This window comes from Gymnoscopelus braueri (genome assembly GCF_963280865.1).
Source record: "Gymnoscopelus braueri genome assembly, chromosome: 19".
Classification (NCBI taxonomy): domain Eukaryota; kingdom Metazoa; phylum Chordata; class Actinopteri; order Myctophiformes; family Myctophidae; genus Gymnoscopelus; species Gymnoscopelus braueri.
In genome coordinates, this window is record NC_137621.1 from 39,985,615 (window position 1) to 39,998,010 (window position 12,396).

A 12,396-nucleotide genomic window follows, 5' to 3' on the forward strand; every position below is an offset into this window, starting at 1 on the left:
GTCGGAAATAACTGGTTGTTAAAGTCAAGATGAAAACAATGTAATAATTTGGATTAATTCATTATTATTCATTTTTTTAAATCGTTTTGAATCAAATTGTGACCCCAAGAATCTGAGTCGAGAAGAATCGTTTTGATTTGAAAATGTAGATTTTTCATAGAATCGTGCCCCCAAAAATCTGAATCAAATCGTGAGATAGCAGACCTACCACAGCCCTACCTAGAAGGTGTCGCTATTTTCCCCCTTGCTGGCTACAGAACAATAACCACGCCATCTATCTATACAATTGGGAAACTGGCTGAAAGGTAGGGAGGTAGGGAGGTAGGGAGGTAGGGAAAACTGGCTGAAAGGGAGGGAAACTGGCTGAAAGGGAAAAAAAACTGCGCACTGCGCATGCCTATGTGTGGAGTGAAACCCAACACCACGCAGCTGCTTTTGTAATGTCCCCACACAACACCGTTGGCATCTGGGTTGCCACGTTTGGGGTGACAAGCACACAGGTCAGTGTTGCCAGATGTGCGCCAGAAACAAGCAACCACCTTCATGAAAAAAAAATAACAGCCGATGGGGTCCGCGATGTTTCACGGGGGTCCGCGATGTTTCGCGGGGGTCCCAAGACTCCCAGGGGGTCCGCGGACCCCCTAGAAGTAAAATTATTTAAAAAAGAATAAAAACTTTTTTGGGGGAAATATCTTCATGAAAAAAAAAAACAGCCGATGGGGTCCGCGATGTCTCGCGGGGGTCCCAAGACTCCCAGGGGGTCCACGAAATTTTTATCCCACGATTTTTGAACCCCAAAATAAGCGAGCCCTCGCTTATTTTTGCGCGGACGTAATTTGTTTGGCATTGTGGTGCATGTTGTGTGTGCTGCTGATGTTTGTTGTGTGCAGCTTAATGTCAGAGTGTTTGTGTTGGAGCGCCTCAGTGCGGCTGCAGAGTTCATGTGCAACATCTTGCATGTGTGGCTGTGGCTTTACAGTTTTCCTTCGCCGTGTCTGTAGGTCACGGCCTGGAGACCCCAGGGTCTCCAGGGACCCCTAAGGGGGGGGGGGCCCGAACCCTCTGGGTATTTTTTATTTTTTTTTAATCCCATGATTTTGTACCCCCAAACGAAATTTTCTTTGGGGGGGTTAGGGGGGGGGGTACTAGAATTCTGCCCGCGTAGCGGGCAGAACTTCTAGTTGATTACAATGGGGATTTGACCAGACTTTACGCTCGATTTTTATTACCTTTAGTAAACATTGTCATAAATACTTTATGCTTTCAGTCGCTAGTTTAGAGTCTTCTTTCAATTATCATGTTTTTTTTTTAACATTCTATGATTCTGAGCTGAGTCATATCACATTGACTACACACAGGCAGACAGAGGATTATAAGCACGTTATGATTTGGGGACCACAGATTGGGAACCACTGGTTTACATCCATTTTCTGTGTCAGCTAACCGCGGTGTGTCGTGTTTGTCATTGTGCTCGATCTCCTAGACTGCCGAACTAAAGGCCAGTTCAACGCTCTATCCTATCACTTCAGAGGACGCAGGTCAGCTGACCAGAGCTACACGGAGGACAAACCCGACGCCAGCGTGCAGGAGACCAGGTAACATTTTGGCGTTCTTGGCATGTGCATCAGCCATGTGATTTTTGGCTTAACCACCACGGGGTCAAAATGTTTCATAAATAGATCTACAAGCTCACGATGCGTTTGTTTGTAGATCTGCTATTTTTGCTATTCTTTGTGCGACAAAGTATGTAGAGCTTAATCCATTCAATCCGGGGACGCATCTCTGTCATTTTAGATGTCTTTGGCTGTTTCAAAATATAGCAGATCTACAAGCTCATGGCGCGGCACCGAGTGCCACGCCATGAGCTTGTAGATCTGCTATTTGTTTAAAAAAGCGTGAAAATGTGTGCAAATCTTTGAATATATATATATATATATATTCTTTAAGCGAACATTCGTAAAATACTTTGTTCCAGGGACCCCCAGAAGCAAAGATTTGAGTTACAAATAGATTTTCACACATTTTCACGATTTTTCAAAAATAGCAGATCTACAAGCTCATAGTGCGGCACTCTGTTCCGCACTATGAGCTTGTATATCAAGCTATGAGCTTGTATATCTGCTATTTTTTAATAGCCAAAGAAATCTAAAATGACAGAGATGCGTCCCCGGGATGCGTCCCCGGATTCAAAGGGTTAAGGGTTATAATTGGTCCTCACTAATGCTCATTATAATATTTTACCATTATTGTTCTACTCACTGTGTCTCAGAGGAGGGCTGTGGCATCATCGATGGGGAATCCAAGCTAATAGAAACTCCAGGCTTTCTATTCCTGGAAAGTTGGCACGCTATAATAGAAGCCATTGTTCTCGCCAGAAGAAAAAGAAAAAGAAATAACTTGAAATCTTGTTTGAAATGACCAAACCTGCCCCCTGATGATGTCACTGGTAGGGTTTCCTGACCTGTCCACAGCCCTCCTCTGAGACACAGTGTGAATAGACAACAATAGTGGCATGTTATAATGAGCATTAGTGAGGACCAATTCATATGACGATAGGTTGAAAATGGCTGAAGTGGTCCTTTAAAGGAGTAGTTCACCCAAAACATGACTTATTTTCTATCAATTACACACCCCATGAAGCCTTGAATTCATGGAGATTTTTTTTTGTCACATTCCTTAGCCAGTAATTTGATGACAGACGGAGTCTGCTTTTTAAGGCTTCATGGGGTGTGTAATTAATAGAAAATAAGTCATTTTGTGGGTGCACTACTCCTTTAAGTGGTTAATGAGACTGAATGGTGGCAACTTCGCATCAGCGAGGACGGGGCGGGCAAAGTTACGGAGGAAGAGGAAGACGGAGAAGAAGAGTGGAAGAAGAAGTTTTCATGAAATATTTGCATCACACTGGGTTTGAACTCGACCTTGGATGCCACAGGCAGATGGCGAAGAGGTTGCGCCAACAGAGCCGTGTTGACGTCACGGCTGGTTTACAGAGTGGAGGAGAACGCATGAAGAACATGCATTCGATAGCGGCAGAAACAACATCTGAGACGGAGAAATTCAGAACTTTGGCAGACATCTAGACAGTGGAAATGTTTTGTGTGTGTGTTATGAAGATTGATCACTCGGTATGCAAGAAACAGATGTCTAAAGATGCCATTTTTTTTACATTGCGCACATGAGGGCAGAACCCAAAGTGATGTCAACAAATCAGCCTTTGAGATGAATTCATTCAATTTGGCACACTAAGAAGACGTAACCCTTATATCGTCTCTGTCGGGTGGAAACCTCCAAAAATGTCCAAAACTGTTACTTTTCAGGATTCAAATTGTAAAATAGCAATAGCATTTCAAGCTTGTGGATCTGCTACTTTTGCTACTTTTGTGTGACGCTGTAGTAAGAGAAGGGCGTTAATTTACGAAAAGAAAAAAAAAGTAAATATATGGAAATAAGAGGTTTCTGCCCGACAGCGACGATATACTTTGTGCACTGGGGTCCTCCAGGGCTCTATACTTGGGGGCCTTAGTTGAGTGGGTAGAGAGGCCTTCTGGCAATCAGAAGGTCACCGGTTGACCTCCCTGCCTGCCCATGTCGAAGTGTCCTTGAGCAAGCAAGACACTTAAGCCATCAGCTAGGTGAAGCTGAAACTGATTCCCCCCCACAGTATTAACATTTTTTTCCCCCTATACACCCACATCTCTTAGCTGATCTACAAGCTGTGAGCTTGTAGATCTGCACTTTTCTCCAAAGGTTCACTCATGTGGTTGATCTTGCTTTTGTTTTTGTTTTGCAGGCCAGTGGAGGAAGAGGGCAAAGGAAGCCATGTGAATGTCTCTGTGGCCTCCAAGCCAAGCACTGAACCATCAGCCAGCGACTTCCAGGACTTTGTCTCCGACATGCAGAAAACTATCACAAGTTTACGAAAGCAGGTGTGTGTGCCCTTTACACATGATGACACATATAACCGGCATATTGTTGCGGAAACCTCTTATTTCCATATTTTTGGGTAAATTAACGCCCTACTTGATCATACTACTAAAGTAGCAGATTCACAAGCTCGGAGCGCAAAGGGACACGTTTTGAGCTTGTACTACTTTTGGTGCTTTTGAATTTGAATCCTGAAAAGTAACCGTTTTGGACATTTACGCGTGTGGAACACCGTGTGGATAAAACACACACACATCGGTAATCGTGGTTTGTGTACTTTTGTGAAAAGAAGTCCAAAGGTGTTCCTGAGTCTTTATCACGTGTCCTGTCATGCACAGGAACCCTCCCCAACCCAAAATGTTTACCACCTGCTAGCACTGGTATAAAATGTCAACATTTAATGTCACTTATCTTGCCGGTACCAGTGTTCTTCACTTCTGCAATTGTTTAAAATGCATGTGCCTAGATCGGTAATTGTCAACTTTTTTTTATTTCAAAGACCCTCAATTTCGTTTGCATCAGGCCACGTACCCCCTTTTGATATGGTTGTCATCTCTGCGACCCCAGTCTTCATTGCATTTTTATTCTTAGACATGATTCGATCCCACGTGGTCTATAAGTTTTCCATAATTCCTTTGATGTCTGTAATGTTTCGTAGGTACTGTATGGAGATGGCAGTGCGATGACAGCTCTGACCAAAAAAAACATTCTGTATGTTCTGTAGTTGTATTTACTTTTACATATAATAATGACGATTAACTATCAGTCATTTAGCTGGGGACCCCCTGGAAGCCTCTCAAGGACCCCTGGGGGACCCAGGACTCCCCATGGCCTAGACCAAGACAAAAAAACTGAAAGAAAAACATGCCATCTCCGGTTTACTTCCCGTATCTGTGTGACGTACAGTAGGTGGCCGGCCTTTTTATGAGACCGGAAGCAGGTTGGAGTCTATTCATTCCAATGGAAGAGTGAACATGAACACAGCTTCTGAACATGGTTACTGAACTAAATATTGGACCCGATCGTCACAAGCCACACAATCTTCCCAAGACTTTCACACTAAAATAGCTTTTTTTCAGAAATCAACAACTTTATTATCGACCTTTCTCTGTCCCAGCAACACTCTCGCAGGAGACCATTTGTAGGATTTGTGTACCATTTCGCCTCTACTGGCTCCAATTGGGATGGCGTATCTTCCTAAATTAACCATCTTTGGCCTAGATAATACCACACACAGACATGCACTCTCTGTATATACATCTGTTGCATGCATGCATGGATGCAAAAGACAAGTCTGTGCAGAGTAACCCAGCTGCGGGCTAATGCTCTGACATGGTCTAACCCCTATACACACATGCGTGTTTTTCATTAAGTCGGCAGCGGCACAGTTCATTCCCGTGGATGGGGCCCCTGCAATGCATCCTGGGCTTGTTCTCTTGGGCACTCCATGCATTTATAGGCGTTAGATAGATCAATAGATCAGTGCTTCTCAAAACGATTTAGTTTCAAGGACCCCAATAACTCTTGAGAGTGTACAAACAGAACTGAATGGACTCTACGTTTGGAATCCCCTCAAAGGAACCCTGAGGGTCCTTGCACCCCACTTTGAGAACCACTGTTTTAGATTATTGGTATCATTGGTTAAGGCAGTGGTTGCGGTTCTCAAACTTTTTTATGTCATGGACGCATGTATTTGGCCGCGGACCCCCATTTGAAAAGAATTTATACCAGGGACCCCCATAAGAGAAGATTTGTCAAGATCTTTCATGATTAAATCATGAAGGATCTTGATCTAGGACAATTTTTCCTAACTTTCTCGACAATTCTCGAATAACCGAAAACTTAAACGGGGCTTAAGTGTTTTATCTGTCCTTCATTTTGCTGGGGACCCCCTGGAAACCCCCTCAAGGACCGGACCCCAATGTTGGAAGCAGTGAGTTAGGGGTTTGGGGGAGGTTGACGTGTGTGTGAGAGCGAGGGGGTGTACAACTGTGTATAGTCTGTATACCGTAGTAGTAGTATTTGACATTGAGTATGGGGGAGAGTGTGAGAGTTCAACGATCCGTAAAGAACTGTGATTGGTTAGTGATGTCATCTTTGAATGAGCAACCCAAAGATAACACCTCCGTGTTTAACATGTGTCTTTTAGTCCTCTGTTTTTTTGCTGTTTCTGGGATTATACTAACACGCACAGCCTGCTTGTGCCAAGTTTTGTAGGAAGCAAATCGCAGTCATAGAAAAAGAGAGTATATTGTAGTGGATGTAGACTTCGTTGAATAATTGTTTCCAGGCATCTGGGTGATCTGTCCTTGTCTCTCTCGCTCTCGCTCTCTCTCTCTCTCTCACTCTCTCACTCTCACTCTCACTCTCTCACACTCTCTCTCTCTCTCTCTCTCTCTCTCTCTCTCTCTCTCTCTCTCTCTCTCTCTCTGCAGATTAAAAGACTTGAAGCCCATATGAGCAAAACGGACTGCACTGATTCTGAGGGCCGCGAGCGATCGAACAACGAGAGGTGGAAGAAAGACCCCTGCACCACATGCGAATGCAAGGTATGTTACATGAGGTTTCCATCCAACAGAGACGATATGTCTTTAACTCTTAATAGTCTACGGGTCCATTTGGTTACAATTTGTAGACAAATGGATAAATTAACGGTGGGGATTCTTTCTTTTTTTCGTGAACGTTTAAGTCATTGCGCAAACACGGCACATTTGCTTCATTGATGTTCTCCACCTAGTCACTAAATGCACACACATTTGGTGGTACACACTCCATTCTTACCTCACAGAGTGCAGTTCTCACACTTTTCTGCCCTCTAATAAACCTGAGGCATTATTTAAATTGTTCCTTGCACACCTTGTTTATTATTTCTTATTAATGATTATTATTAGAGTTATTTCTGTGCCAGCGGTTTAGCCACTTCAAATGCCCCGTTCTGTCTTTTGCTTGGCACAACTGCCAGTGTTTTCACTTCCTTTGCTAACTTGTTTTACACTGCCCGTCTCCTGGGGCGTGTGGGTGCGTGCGTGCGTGCGTGCGTGTGTAGAGTACATGTATTACTGTACATTAAAGTGTTCCCATAAGTGTAGTAGAATTTGAGAAATAGACAAGACAAAGACAATTTCCTGGTCCCTCACAAGAGTTTTATGTCAACAAAAAAAAAGGGTTACAAAGATTCAGTTTGGGATACTTGCGTGCGGTGTCACGCACTGAAAATATGATATCCTCACAAGTATAGCACATAGTGTGTGTGTGTGCGTGCGTGCGTGCACGTGCGTCTGTCTGTCTATCTGTGTGTGTGTGTGTGTGTGTGTGTGTGTGTGTGTGTCCGTCCTCTGGGCCTCACCCCTTTATCTCTCTGCCACCGGTTCCAGCAGAGGTAAAAGTGCCCACACACCAAACCTGGAGTCCTTTTGAAGTGTCAATCTCCGCCTCTTTCTGCCTTGAGCTCCATTTCCTTCCACTTTCACTCCGCAGCAAGGACTTGGCACCTGAATTGGCTGCTGTACCAAGCACAGTGGCAAAGAAAAAAAGGAAATATCGTCGCTGTCGGGCAGAAACCTCTTATCTCCATATTCTAACATGTTGTGTTTTTTCTTAATTTAACGACGTACTTGATCATACTACAGCGTCACACAAAAGTAGTTTTGAATTTGAATCCTGAAAAGTAACAGTTTTGGACAGGATGAGGTTTCCACCCGACAGAGACGATATGCTAGCTGACTTATGCTAATTCCCCCCCCTCCCCCTCCCTCCTCTGTGCCCTTCAGGATGCTCAAGTGACATGCTTTGTGGAGTCATGTCCGCCGGTCGAGTGCCAGAAGCCCACCAAGCTAAAAGGCACCTGCTGCCCGGTGTGCCTCGACCACGTGGGCACCACAGACAGCAGGCATCAAGCGGACAATCGCCACGCGTGAAAAAACCCTCAGGACCCCCTCCCACTGCCAACATGCCCAACGTGTCTGAAACACACTCAACTCAAAAGCAGAGATCCCATCATTATAAGAGGATAAGACTCTTCAAGGTGTGCTCCTATGCCCACAGCAAGCGGCACCCAATTGCCTCATTTTTGTATTTTTTTTTTTATGTTACCTTGCTTTTTGGGTGGGGTGGGGGGAGGGGTGGCTCGGGAGGGGGTTGTTTTTATTTTTACACGTTGAGCCCCCTCCCTTCCTCCTCCTCCCCCTCCCCCCATCCCAAAGGCCCACAGCCGGAGGTCCTGGCTTGAAACCGATTTTGGCAAAGGAGCCAAGCAATTACTACACGGATTAATTTCTGGACGGACGGACGGACGGATGGGTGGATGAACTGATGGACTGTCAAACCTAAGGTGGATAGCGCCCTTTTCCCCTGCTTGCACAATCCCGAGCAGGAATGTGTCGTGGCCTCCTACAAGCGCGACCAAGCGCCTACGCCCCCTGTGATCACACGTAGTGACAGAATGCAGGACCAGTCGCCGCCCCCCGCCCCCCACCACGCAGGAAAGGGAAGAAAATTGAAAGGCTGCAGCCATTTTTATTGTCTCACAAAACTTTCTCAGGTTCGAGATACCGGAAAAAAAAAACAAGAAAAAAAAAAACTGGTGCTATTTCTTCTCACCCCCTTTTAATGATTTAGTCACTAAATACAAGCCTTCAAAGTATTTTTTGTTTGTTTAACAATACGCAAAGCATCCTATATACACTCTTCATTCATCTTCTTATACGGCGTTTCATGTTAAACCGCAATTGAGAGAATCTTTTTTTATTCATTCTAAAAGACATTTTATAAATAGTTACTTCGGCTTTTAATCTAAGGTGCTCTATATCATATTATAAATACGTTATTTCTTTTCTCCCTCATTTTTGTATTGACTGCTTACATATGAAGATAATGTGAAGCCCTATGAAAACTTTTGTAATGCAAAAAAAGAAAAAGAAAAAACTATGTCTACTGAATATCACCTCTATCTCGATGGACGACTTGTTTGTTAACTTGCATCTGGGATTAATGTATGTATGTACTGGCCTGTCCCTGAATTTGTGTAAGCAAACGGAGTCGTGGACATCCAGGCCGGCGCTCACAGTGTTGTGCTCTTCTCATCCTCATTTCGCTTTCAAAAAGCATTGTCAACCCTCTTTGTTTTTTACCACTGTATCGAATTCCTCTCTGTGTTTTGTCAGACTCGTCTAAAGCCAAATGTATAACTTGATAACTTCAAACAAATTGCATAATAGCGCATGTTTATCCATGGAAATATGCATGAGTGTTGAAGTGACATCAGAGTTTAGCCTTGGATACTGCTACGCAGTGGTGGAAGAACTCAAATGTTTTACTTAAGTGAAAGTAGCAACACTACGATATAAAAATAATACTTTGTTACAAGTAAAAGGCCTGTATTCCAAGAGTAAAAGTGCAAAAGTATTGGCATCAACATAATACAGTACTTAAAGTATAAAAAGTTACTCAAATTGTTCAAAATGTTTCAAAACCTTTTCGAACATAGTCTATCTACAAACTCATTACGCTGTGTCATGTGCGCTTGTAGATCGGATTTTTTTTTATAGACAAACTATAAAATAGGGCTTGATTGGTTGATGTATGTTTTTTGTAATAGTGATTCTAAATTATCTATAAAGTAACTTGTAACTAAAGTTTTCAAATAATTGTCACAGAGTAAAAAAGTACAATTTTACCTCTTGAGATGTAGCAGAGAAGTATAAAGTATTGAAAAATGTAAATACTCAAGTAAAGTGAAAGTGCCTCAAAATTGTACTTATGTACAGCAGTGGTTCTCAAAGTGGGGTCCGGGGACCCCCAGGGATCCTTGAGGAGGTTCCAGGGGGTCCCCAGCTAAATTAGGTAATATAGCGACACAATCATTTTAACCCCTTTATCCATATATGATATGTTGGCTATTCAAAAATAACAGATATGTACTTCTGCTATTTTTGAAAAATCTTGAAATGTTGAAACATTTTGCTTTTTTTTTTACACAAATCTTCTCTTTTGGGGGTCCCTGGAACAACAAAATTCAGATGGGACGGGGGGTGGGGTCCGTGGCCAAATATATATAAATGTGGGGGTCCTTGGCACGAAAAAGTTTGAGAACTACTGATGCACAGTACTTGAGTAAATCCACTTAGTTACTTTCCACCACTGCTGCTACGTCTACCACAGCAGTATTTCCCCGCCTGGCCCGGAGTGAACGCTCGCAGCCTTTTCTTGTACAGCGTCGCTGTCGGGCAGAAGCTTCATATCTCCATATTTAAACGTTTTGTGTTCTTCCATGAATTAACGGCCTACTTCATCACACCACAGCGTCACACAAAAGCATCAAAAGTAGCAGATCTGCAAGCTCGAAACGCGGCGTGAATGTAGAGCTGCTACTTTTGCTATTTTTGAAATTGAAAGTAACAGTTTTGGACATAAAAGGTTTCCACCCGACAGAGACGAAAGCTTTTAGTCCGTAGACAACACATATTTGAAGGACTGCTGCCTTATCCATTGACTGTTTTTTTTTTGTCTATGCTGCTCTCATGAACGAACCCACAGCCCTCCGACTCCAGTTTACACAAGGACACACTGGCATGCATTCCTTTGCCAAGCATTCTCTACAATCCATATTTGTTTTGTTTTGCATTGTGTGTGTGTGTGTGTGTGTGTGTGTGTGTGTGTGTGTGTGTGTGTGTGTGTGTGTGTGTGTGTGTGTGTGTGTGTGTGTGTGTGTGTGTGTAAGAATCTCTGTTTTTTTTTGTGACGTTCCCTCTGCGATGGCTGTCCTCTTCAGTGTTGGCTTCGGGGTAAGAAAGATCACCTGGCTCTGGTTTCGTTGTCCTCGTGGGAAACTGCGTGGCCCGGGTGACGTCATTTGGCAGAGTGTGTGTGTGTGTGTGTGTGTGTGTGAAGCACAGGCTTTTCTAGACCACTGACCCCTAATTCCACTATAATGGAAGCCATATGACTGGGGAGGTGGCATATACACTGTCCATCAAAACAAAACCAGTCTCTGCTGGCTCGCCAATGTTACTGACCAATGAGATTTCATTGAACGGCGCTACGCATATCTTGCACATACTGTAGACGGTACCACTCATTCAAGCCTGCGCACTGGCCCGCTTAACCACTTTCAACCTGTCCATATCTTTATCGCCACTGTCGGGCAGAAACCTCTTATCTCCGTATTTTAACTTTTTGTTTTTTTCCTTAAATTAGTTCCCTACTTGATCACACTACAATGTAATGTACAATGCAAGCTCAAGCTTGTAGATGTGCTACTTTTGCTATTTTTGAATTTGAATGCTGAAAAGTAACAGTTTTGGATATGAGGTTTCCACCTGACCTACGATATGCAAAATATTTCAAAAATCTTCCAAATGTTTAACAATTTTACTTGTTTTTTAACTACTTATAATTTGAAAAAAAAATAGCATTTTTGAACATTTTTGAAAAGTAGAGCGGTTAATGCATTGCAACTCATATCGTTGTTTTTGCCTCCCACTGTTCCTGTCTTCCCCACATGGTCACGTAGCGCGGCTGCAGTGGTCACATCCCCGAGAACACGTCTGTCGCAAGGCCCCGAATAGTACACTCCGGAATGTTCCATGTAGGGCTTTCAGTGAGGGGGGGGAGTGCTGTGTTTTAAGGCCCAGCCATGTTGGCACAAAGGTATTATGCAGATAAATGAACTGGACACGTATGTATCTGACACGTATGTATGTCCGCCATGCTGTGTGGACTTTCCGCCTGCCGAGCCTTATAGCTCTTGTCAGTCGTCGGAGGCCCTTCCCTACGTTAACGTTTTTGTTTTAATTCTCCTTCATGAGTGTACAAATGTGTGTGGTTTTGCTGAGTGCATATTATGCACGTGCTTGCATAAATACCTGTGCGTGCGTGCGTGCGTGCGTGCGTGCATGTGGGTGTGTGTGTGTGTGTGTGTGTGTCGTCCTGGTGTATACTGTATGTGTAAATGTTTTCCCAAGGTTTGGCTTTCAAAGCACTGTGACCTCTATTCCCCTTTACTTTCTATCGCAGTTATACATTTTTATTTTATTTTGTTGTTTTAATTTCATGTTAATGCCCCCCCCCCCCTCCTCCTCCCCCAACCCCAAAACAAATCCCAACTGTCAATGGAATGCACTGCTCTGCAAGACTGAACATGCTTTACCTACACTGTCCCCTTAACGAGCGGTCAATGTGGATATAAGTATCTTATCTGACATTTGTATTGTATGTTTGCCAAAGAATTGTTTGCACTGTAATGTATGCCTCTTGACAATAATAATAATGATAATAATAATAAAAAAAACAATTTATAAACGGGCCACGTTATGAATTGCAGCCCCCCTCGTTGATGCCCGTGTCCTCTCTCTGGAGATACAGTACACGGTGTGTTTGGACGAGTGTTAATGATGAAAGAATCAAACGATGTGACCTCAAGTCAGTCAGTGCTACTAGTCTCGTGTAGCCAGACAACTATTCCACAATCTC

General features: G+C 43.5%; 1 protein-coding gene across 2 annotated transcripts in view; it reads left to right on the forward strand.

Moving 5' to 3' along the window:
• pxdn (peroxidasin) overlaps positions 1 to 12,218 on the forward strand; it is a 93,282-nt gene extending 81,064 nt beyond the window's left edge. The window contains exons 20-24 of one of the 2 annotated variants that reach the window (XR_013932060.1): positions 1,484 to 1,595; positions 3,794 to 3,929; positions 6,363 to 6,476; positions 7,698 to 10,610; positions 10,646 to 12,218. Coding sequence is in view for 1 of the 2 variants with exons in the window: in XM_080413235.1 (XP_080269361.1) it covers positions 1,484 to 1,595; positions 3,794 to 3,929; positions 6,363 to 6,476; positions 7,698 to 7,844 (509 nt within the window). In the remaining variant the exon portion in view is untranslated. Of the gene's footprint in view, positions 1 to 1,483; positions 1,596 to 3,793; positions 3,930 to 6,362; positions 6,477 to 7,697 lie in introns of both variants that reach the window. The other variant, XM_080413235.1, reaches the window with a different exon arrangement.
• The last annotated feature ends 178 nt before the right edge of the window (positions 12,219 to 12,396 follow it).